Source organism: Marmota marmota, unplaced genomic scaffold, assembly GCF_001458135.2.
Source record: "Marmota marmota marmota unplaced genomic scaffold, marMar, whole genome shotgun sequence".
Lineage (NCBI taxonomy): Eukaryota > Metazoa > Chordata > Mammalia > Rodentia > Sciuridae > Marmota > Marmota marmota.
Genome location: NW_026000207.1, coordinates 384,240 through 393,851, shown reverse-complemented (window position 1 = coordinate 393,851; position 9,612 = coordinate 384,240). Strand labels below are relative to the sequence as shown.

The following is a 9,612-nucleotide window of genomic DNA, read 5'->3' as shown; positions in this document are numbered from 1 at the left end:
GCTCCGCACAGTGCGCATGCGCACGCGCAGGCGCCCGAGCCCCACCCCACTCCCGAACCCACCCCGGAGGTTTCCCGGAAGCGACGCACGCCGGGGGCGGGGGGCCGCCGGAAACCGGGCGCCAGGCCTAGTTCGCCACGGGCGCTGGGAAGCCACGCAGCGTTTTCTAGGCGGTGACGAGCGTCGCGGCTTTCACCCTCACCGCGGCTGCGTTTCCATGCACCAAAGGGTGCCGGAATGTACGCGGGCTTCGCTCGGACCACGGACGGCACCTGTCGGGCCCGGGTTGAGCGGCACGCCCCCTGCCGCCAGGAAGCCCCGGTGCGCGCCCGCCTCCCTACCTGCTGAGCAGATTGAGGACCCAGGCCCACCCCCGCCGTGGCCGCGTCCCTATCCACGCTGCTGTTTTGTGTTTAGCTTTTTTTTTTTTTCCCTCCACCTTCTGCATCTGACCCCAAAGTTATCTGCTTTTTGAGGCATTATGATTAGTCGTGGCCCATCCTCTGCCGGGTGCCCGACATTGGGGCCCTCACACTCCCAGTTGGCCAGGCTGCAATCTGTGGCGGTCCATAAAAATTATGAAATTCGTTAAATACAGTAAAGTAGACTTTGGGCTGGGGATGTGGCTCAAGCGGTAGTGCGCTCGCCTGGCATGCCTGGGGAGAGGAGGCAGGTACGGCGGCCCGGGTTCCATCCTCAGCACCACATACAAAGAAAGATGTTGTGTCCGCCGAAAACTAAAAAATAAATATTAAAAAAATTCTCTCTCTCTCTCTCCTCTCTCTATCTTTAAGTAAATAAAGTAGACTTTATTCATCGAGGGCTACTATAGGAGGGCTTTGTGGAAAGACTTTATAGCGTGGACTCAACCCCAACTCCAACAAAGTCAAGTAAAGATTTAAAGAATAAGATGGGGATCAGTAAAATAAAAATTACTAAAAGGATACATGATAGATAGCAGGCGACCCTTGCTCCACCAACTCCACAGGACTCTGGATGAAGGTAGGCCAAAGTTACAGGGATTCAAAGATGAAGGATGAAAAATTCAAATATCAAAGAAGGACTCCGGCTCAAAGTAGATCCTACAAGATCAGAAGGGAAGGCCAAGGTTAGACCTTACAGAGCAGAAAGCCCAGAACTGGACAGAACACAGGTGAAGCGGAGTCTGTCGGTGTATTTTCCTAAATATGAGTGATGCTATAACACATATGCACACCTCTACAGAACACAGTTCAGCCAGGTCCCTTCTTCCTACATGGTTGCCCACCCACAGGCAGAGTCCCTGGGAAACAGCACCACTATTTCATGATCCTAGAGGAGTTAGGTAAGGTGCTCACAGGCCTCCACCCCCATGTAGATCACTACCTTCAAATGTGTGGGTCCTGTTTCTCCAAATGCCTTCCCAGGGCTGTTCTCTTCCTTTCTGCCCACTCCCTTGCCTCTACCACCTACCTATTCTCCCCTTACTCACCCCAGTCAGGGGTGTCATGAACTCTTTGCTATCTGCTCAGCTATACTTTTCCTCCAGGGATTCTTGTCTAGAGAGGCACTGTGGCAAGACTTCAAATAAAGAAAATGCATGGAAGTATTCTTTTGAACTCTCTCTCAGGACTGAGATTTTGAACTCTCTTCTAGCTGCCAAGGCTGGTGACCCACCCTCCTCTGTGACATAACGAACAGGGGCTGAGTCCAGGTCAGGCACTCATTTCCATCTTTCAAAAAGAAAGGCCACAGCTAAGATGCCAGACATGAGAGAAGATACTCCAGGGGAGAGATTGCTACCTGAAGCTCTTCCCCATCTGACCCCCAAGCATGGAGACCTTGGAATCATGCATCATGGAGACACCAGGTCACAAAATCATAGGATGGGACACTGCAACACCAGGGACCTTGCTCACCTCAGTCTCGGGGTTGTCATGAACTCTTTGCTATCTGCTCAGCTATACTTTTCCTCCAGGGATTCTTGTCTAGAGAGGCACTGTGGCAAGACTTCAAATAAAGAAAATGCATGGAGGTATTCTTTTGAACTCCTGAAACTACAGCTAAAAGCCAGCCCAAAGTTTTGCCCACCCTCTGAATCAAAAAGAGGGCCATTTGGCAAGGAAACCTGGGGATGGGATGCTTGAAAATGAGACTGGGGTGCCAGGTGAGATAAGTTTACACAGGAGCCAGGGAACACCTAAAATACTGCTGCCTTCTTCCACCTCTCCTTCCCTTCCTCCTTTCTGGCTTGCATATCTACAAAGCAAGCAGGCATTTGAGGCATCTAAGGGGTGCACTTGGAGAGGCATGGACTTGATGGGGTGAGCATAATGGTGCTTCAGGGCCTAACTGTAGACTCTCATGGAGGAATGCTTATCTTGCTCATTGTGCAGCAGGCAAGTCCTAACATAGAATGCTATGTTTTGGGACAAAGTGCTGTCAGAACCTGGCAAGCAGTTTCCTTGCTCCTTTGACAAGGTGTGATTCCCCTGTTGGTTCAGGGTCCGGCTTTGTGGCAGTTTCTGATCTCTTGATGTCCTGAATTCTGTAAGATGATATGTATGCATCACCTCTGGACTACCATGACTGTTATATGTAAATTGGCACATACCCATTATAAAAGCTATTGTTGCTGTGCAATAAATCAGGCACTGTTCTCTAAAACTGTCTCTGGAGGGGTTTCTCTGCACCCTCAAGCTCCGCACAGTCAGTGTTGGAGGGTCAAGCCCCCCAGCATCATGGGACACTTCTTCCGTCAGTCACCATTGCCTGGGGAGAGTTTACATGCCACACGATAGAAAGCATGGGCCCACCACAACGCATGTGCAAGGACATTCCATCTTGAGATGGCAGCTCAGATTTTAACTGCAACAGACTTAAGGGTCAGGATTTCTTATGCACTCGTTGACCATCATATAGAAAGACCATCTTGGTAGAAACAAAGGGACACCTATACATATTAACCAGCCAATCTTCATGAAGCTACAGGACAGGCAGCACTGAAGGCAGGTGGGGACTAGGCCACCCTCATACCAAACTTTGGGGCTATCTGATGGTTCTTCCCCCTAGGGAAGGGTACCTATGGAGATGTCTGAAATGCCTGACCAGGTTTCTAATTCATATAACTCACAGCTAAGCTCAGAGCAGCTTTTACCCGGACTCTTCCTTCACAGGGGCCAGAGAAGACAGGGGAAGGCAAAATTCCAAAGGATCCACTCAGGACATTACAACTGTGTCAAGAAGCCAACCACCTCTACAAGGCCTCAGAGAGGACATGCTAAGGTTGCCTGTTCCAGAATTTTCTTTGCTCTCCTGTTCCCTGAGACCCATGCTCTCCTCCACAACGACAAACCCATTCTATCCATGTCCCAAGGAAGAAAATGATGCTCCTGCCTAAGCTGAGGAATGCAGGTTCCAGAGATGCTTATTCCTGGATGCACACCTAATGCTACAGCTTCCATAGCCCTAATCTAGTCCCCACTGGCAAAGAAGGCCCAAGAAACCCCAAATTCACATCCTCTCGGCTTTCCTTTTATCTCATTTTCAAATTATTGATGATCTGTAACAGAGAAAAAAGCCCAGACACAATTCCAATCCTCTAACAAAGCCATTTGTTTATTTCTCCAACATCTACTTCTAATCTACATCCGTATGCACACAGATCTTTACGTGGACTGTAAGGACAGTAAATCTCTTACACCTTCTTTTTGAAACATCATAATCATTTTCAACATAGCAACAAAACCTTTATAATTATTCAGAGTGGCTGAAAGGAATGAATGGGAAATGGCCTCCAGGAGCAACAATGGTGCGTGTGGGAATGGGTATGCAAACCCAACAGCTCGGGATCTTGTTTCAACACCAATGCAACAATGGACCATGTTTCCTCAAGCAGACATCCATCACAGAAGAGCCTGCTGTAGTCTTAAAAGGGATGACTTCCTTGTCTACCAGCACCTCCTTGGTCCAATTCCCCTTCGAAGGAGTCCTTAGCATCCTGGCAGTACTCTGGCTCATTCACACATCAAAGTCTAACTGCAATCCTGTGGCTGCTGCAAGTGGAGCACGGTGTGGGATGGCTCACCAGCGTGTCTTTGCTGATACAAAAGCTCAGCATAAGCTCCTGCCAAAGTTTCTCTTTCTGATCACACAGGCTAATATCCAGGTGCTCATGTACATGAAGTGAACATTCATTCTCACAGGATTCTTCCTAGGGATTGCTTGTTGGACTCACACAGGCTCTTCCCAGTGTGAGTATCCTCATGTGAAGGGGGTGGATCTCTTTGGGAACTGTCTTGCTGACATTCCCCCATTTTTCATTCCAGTGTCACACTACCATGTTCTGCATAGGCTCAGTCATTCCTGATGCACTCTTCCCCATTTATCATCATCCAGTATTTTCTCCAGGAGATTCACCACTAACAGATGTAACAGGGCTAGGGAATGGCTTGTCCATCAATTCTCTGGTAGCTCTGAGGATTCTTCTCTACTGACCAGGGAATGGTGCCATCACACTAAGCTGAGAGAATTGTGGCCCAGCATCCACTATGTTTATACAGGCTGGTCTTTCGGGTGTGCTCTCTGATGTCGGACAAGGGATGCACTTCTTCTGAACACTTTCCCACACTGAGGACACTGGCTGGGACCCTCCCTGTCATGGAGTCTCTGGTGTACTGATAAGTGAGAGTTCTGCTTGAAAGACTTTCCACATTCTACACACTGGTATGGAGTCTCCTTCGTGTGAATTCTCTGGTGCTTGGTCAGACAGGAGCTATCCCTGAAAGCCTTGCCACACTGACTACACTCATAGGGTTTCTCACCAGTATGAGTCCTCTGGTGCCGGATGAGGCCAGCAATGTTCCTGAAAAGTTTCTGACACTGATTACACCCATAGGGCTTCTCCCCAGTATGAATCCTCTGGTGCCTGATGAGGTAAGCACTTTCAATGAACGTTTTCCCACACTCTTTACATTCATAGGGTTTCTCCCCAGAATGGATTTTTTGATGCACAATGAGGTGGGAATTGCGGTTGAAGGATTTCCCACACTCCAAACACTCAAAGGGCTTCTCTCCGGTATGAGTCCTCTCGTGCTGAGTGAGGTATGAGCCATCTCGGAAAGCCTTTCCACATTTGCTACACTCGTAGGGCTTCTCACCAGTGTGGATTCTGATATGTACAGTGAGGTGGGAGATGTCAGTAAAGGGTTTCCCACACTCATTACATCTATATGGCTTTTCCCCTGTATGAGTTCTTTGATGCAAAATCAGGGATGAGTTTCGGTTGAATGTCTTACCACATTCTAGACACTCATAAGGTCTCTCGCCTGTGTGGATCCTCTGGTGCTGTGTCAGAGCTGACCCATCACTAAAAGCTTTCCCACATTTAGAGCATTTATAGGGCTTCTCTCCTGTATGGATCCTCTGATGCACAATCAGGTTGTAGTTCTTGGAGAAGGATTTTCCACACTCATTACAGGCATATGGTTTCTCTCCAGTGTGAGTTCGGTGATGCAAAACAAGGGATGAGTTCCGTCTGAAGCATTTGCCACATTCAGTGCATTTATACGGTTTCTCCATAGGACGACTTTTGTTTCCATGAAGAGATGAGCTCAGAGCAAAGACGTCCCCAACATCCTTCCCTTGGTAAGGTTTCCTGCCCCTTTTCATCAGTTTTTGGTCACCAAGGAGAGTAAAATGGTTGAAAGACTTAACATTTCCTGGGTATTTATGGGGCTTCTCTCTCATGTGACCTCTTCCACACTGAGTGACATCCAGGGAATGGCTATACGTTCTTCCACAATCCAAAATCTCAACATCTGAATCACATACATGGAAACCGTTTGTGGCGGGCACTCTCTGAGGTGGCAAACAGCCTGAACTTGCACTCAAATGCTCCCCAAAACCAAGATATTCACAGACTACTTCCTGAGCCACTGGCTTCTCCTGAGTTAAAGCAGACTGTCTCAAGTGTTTCTCGTGGCTCTCACAGTCCCAACTGCCACTTGGAACAGAGAAGCAGGGGGCCTCCCTTGTGGGACCTTCCATGTCTGTGTCACAGGAGAGTAGGTCCTCAGGAACATTCTGGACTGATGCTTCCAGTCTCATGTCCCAAGCTGAAAAGAAAAAGACAGAGTAAAGCACACAAACCTGTATCTGAAAGAGAAAGAGAAAACAGTGATGGGCTAGATGTATACGTATTTTTACTTGTTTTCTTTTTAAAATTCACATCTGTGCAAGGGAGAGGTAAAATGAGAAAAAAATCTGACATCAATATTTAAAATTTCCACACAATAAAAGACAACACAAGGCAGGGTGCAGTGGCCCATACCTATAATCCCAGCAGCTGGAGAGGATGAGGCAGAAGGTTCACAAGTTCAAAGCTAGCCTCAGCAACTCAGCAAGGCCTTAAGCAACTCAGCTAGACCCTGTCTCCAAATAAGATACATAAAAGGGCAGGGATGTGGCTCAGTCGTTAAGGGCCCTGAACCAAAAAAACAAACAAACAAACAAAAAAAAACCCTCAAACAAACAAACAAAAAAAGACACAAGTGGCAGATGGAGAGAAAATATTATAAAATATAAAAGTGACAAAGGATTTAATGCCCAAAATCTATTAAAAAACAAACTCAAACAGAACAGCACAAAAAGAAGAAAAAAAAAAAGGCTACCAAGAAGTACTTCCTAGAGAGTAAAGGAATATACATGCTCATTCTCTCTGTCAATGATATTTGAGCAATTACAAACTGTAACTTTAAGACCACCATATATGTATATTTCACATAAGCAAAAGAAAACATGTGACAATACAAAACTCATGCAGGTCACATGAGAAATCAAAAGGCATATAAAGTGGTCAGTCGGCTTGTCAGGATAATTTGGTAGCAGCTGTTAAAACAAGACATGAAAAGCTGACACAGTAGTACCTGCTTGTGATCCCAGCGACTGAGAACACTGAGGTAGGAGAAGCACAAGTCCCAGGCCCGCCTGGGCAACTGAAGAGCTGTCTCATAAGAAACAAAACAACAAAATGGGCAAACCCCCCATCCAGCAATTCCATTTAGGCATCTCAGACTCAACAGGCAAGAATTATAGGTAGGAAGACGTGAATCAGCCAAGCCCGTGGAGATGGTCAGAGGGCCAGACACAGCACCAGTAAACAGTGGGAACTACTGCCACAGATCACCCCATAGCAATTAGGAACCCAGAGTTAATGAGATAAGGGCAGAGTCAGAAAAGCAAAGACAGAACTGAACTCCAAGGACACTAGCCAAAGGAATGGAGAAGTGCTATTCATCAGGAAAAACCCAGAAGGGAGAGAGGGAGATGGGATTGTAGTGCCAAAAATTTAGGGTTAGCCAGAGGGTGGAGGGCGGCAGTGGCTTGTTACCTCTGACAAGGGGAAATGGAGACAATGTCCTTGAGTTTTCTCTAATTCCTGTTACAGCTTGTCAAAAATAAAAGAGTAAGCGTGATACAAAACTTCCAAGCCCAGAGGGCGCTTGGTGTGTGTGTCGGGCAGTGCTGGGGTTGAACACAGGGTCTCACACATGCCAGACAAAAGCACTCTACCACTGAGCTCCATCCCCAGACTAGGTAGTGGATTTCACCTGCAGAAGGCTCTGTCCCCAGAAGACACTTGGCAGTCTTGGGAAATGCTTCTGACTTCAAGACTAGGGCTTCTAGCATCTAGGGGCAGAGGCCAGGGGCGCTGATGAATGTCCTGTGATGCACAGGATGGTCCTCACAACAGGGAATGGCCCGACCCCAAATGTCAATAGCACTGAAGTACAAAAACCCTTGTGGAAGGAAGAATAATAAGAAAGCCAGATCAATTCAGGAGCAGCTGATACAGGGTTCAAAGAGCACAATTACAACAGGCTAAATAAAAGGTAAGAAGTATGATATCGCCAATAACAGTAAATGTGAACAGCCTTAATGGGACAGAACAACTCTCTGAACAGTTTATAACAGAAACACCAAAGCAGAAAGACACAGAAGACAAAAGCATCAGGGTGGAACAGGCAAAGCCAACCAAGGAAGGGCTCTGTATCCCTTGACAAGCAAACATCCAGCAAGGATCACAGGGCAACGGAACACCTAGAAAATGCAGCAAAACACAGAGCAAAAGTCTTACCCAGAATGCAGGGAGATAACCTAAATCCAACCACAGTGAGCGGCTCTCAGAAATGGAAATTCAAAAAAACGGAATGGGGATAAGCAGGAGAGAATGTACACAGCCAGCCTGATCACACTGGGATGAAGGAGCACGCACTCATCAGAGCCAGATGCCTTCTAGGCACACGTGGAACATTTGCTGACCGTGGTCATAAACCAAGAAAGCCAAAAAAGCGTGGGTCCCTTCCTCAACACCTTACAGTAAGGACTATGAAAAGTTGTTACAGATATGAAATTCAAGTCTTTTGTGTTACTTGTGCTTTTACTGATTACAATTAACCTATTAAAATTGCTTGACTTAAAAAAAAGGAGAAAAATGAAGGTCACTGAGCTCACTGTTCAACATTAAGATTTGCAAGAAATGTCACACTGCACTCCATGAATACGTGCAATGGCTATGTGTCAGAAGTAAAAAAGATATTTTAAAGAAAAATATTTCTCAAGATATACCAAGGAGTAAAAACAAAAATAGGTTAAACAAATGCACATTACTTATTTTTGCCTGTGGTAGTAGGGACTCAAGAGGATTAGGACTTGACGTGTAATGTTTTATTTCTCATACTTAAAAATGACAAAGTGGTCGAGGCAGGAGAATCAAAAGTCTGAGGCCAACTTAGTGAGACCCCATCTCAAAATAGAAACACTATTACCATAGCAAGACACTATCTCAAAAATATAAATAAAAATGGCAAAGCAAATGACATTAAATATTAATTATTAAATTTGAGAGGGCTGGGGTTGTGGCTCAGTGGTAGAGTGCTCATTTCGCACGTGAGAGACCCTGGGTTCGATCCTCAGCACCACATAAACAAAATAAAGATATTGTGCCCATGTCTAACAAATAAATAAATAAATAAATTTGAGAAACAGTGAGGGAAAGACTTTGGCAAGAAGTGACCATAAGGAAAGTGCAAGAAGTGATACATATATAATATTTGTTGTGAAATGCAGATTTCATCAAGGAACAGTGGAAAGTCCCTAAACAGCACAGCTGGATTGCTCTCAGGAATGCAAGAACATGAAGCATTAGAATACCTGCCAATGCAACTGCTCATATTACCACCTGAAGTGGAAGGCAGCTCCCTACACCTTAGTACTTTCAAAAAGCAATTCAAGGAGATCTCCCCAACTCAGAGTCAAGATGTTCCAATTAAATAACAGACCTCTTTAACTCAAATTCAAAGTGTATTTAATGAAAGCTTGAACTACAAACATTTTTGTTTTTTGCAGGGGCAGTACCAGGGATTAAACCCAGGAACCCTTTACCACTGATCCACACCTCTCGAACTTTTTATTTTTGGTTTGAAAAAGTTTCTTGATAAATTGCTGAGGCCAGCCTCAGACTTGCAATCCTCCTGCCTCAACAGTTGCTGGGATTACAGGCCTATGCCGCTGCATTTGACTATATGTCTGGCTTCTTTTATTTAGCAAAATATTTTCAAGATACATCTATAT

At 45.8% G+C, this 9,612-nt stretch overlaps 1 protein-coding gene across 6 annotated transcripts in view; it reads right to left on the bottom strand.

Annotated features, from left to right (window-relative positions):
• Positions 1 to 9,612, bottom strand: part of Znf329 (zinc finger protein 329) — a 33,043-nt gene that overhangs the window by 10,192 nt on the left and 13,239 nt on the right. For 3 of the 6 annotated variants that reach the window (XM_048791539.1, XM_015505525.2, XM_015505526.2), the window contains one exon: positions 3,571 to 6,095. The exons of 1 other annotated variant lie outside the window; for it this stretch is intronic. In XM_048791539.1, the coding sequence (XP_048647496.1) occupies positions 4,534 to 6,087 (1,554 nt within the window). In that variant the 5' untranslated portion in view covers positions 6,088 to 6,095 and the 3' untranslated portion in view covers positions 3,571 to 4,533. Of the gene's footprint in view, positions 1 to 3,570; positions 6,096 to 6,310; positions 6,331 to 6,905; positions 6,983 to 9,612 lie in introns of those variants that run through there. 2 more of the 6 variants (XM_048791538.1, XM_048791540.1) reach the window with 2 other exon arrangements.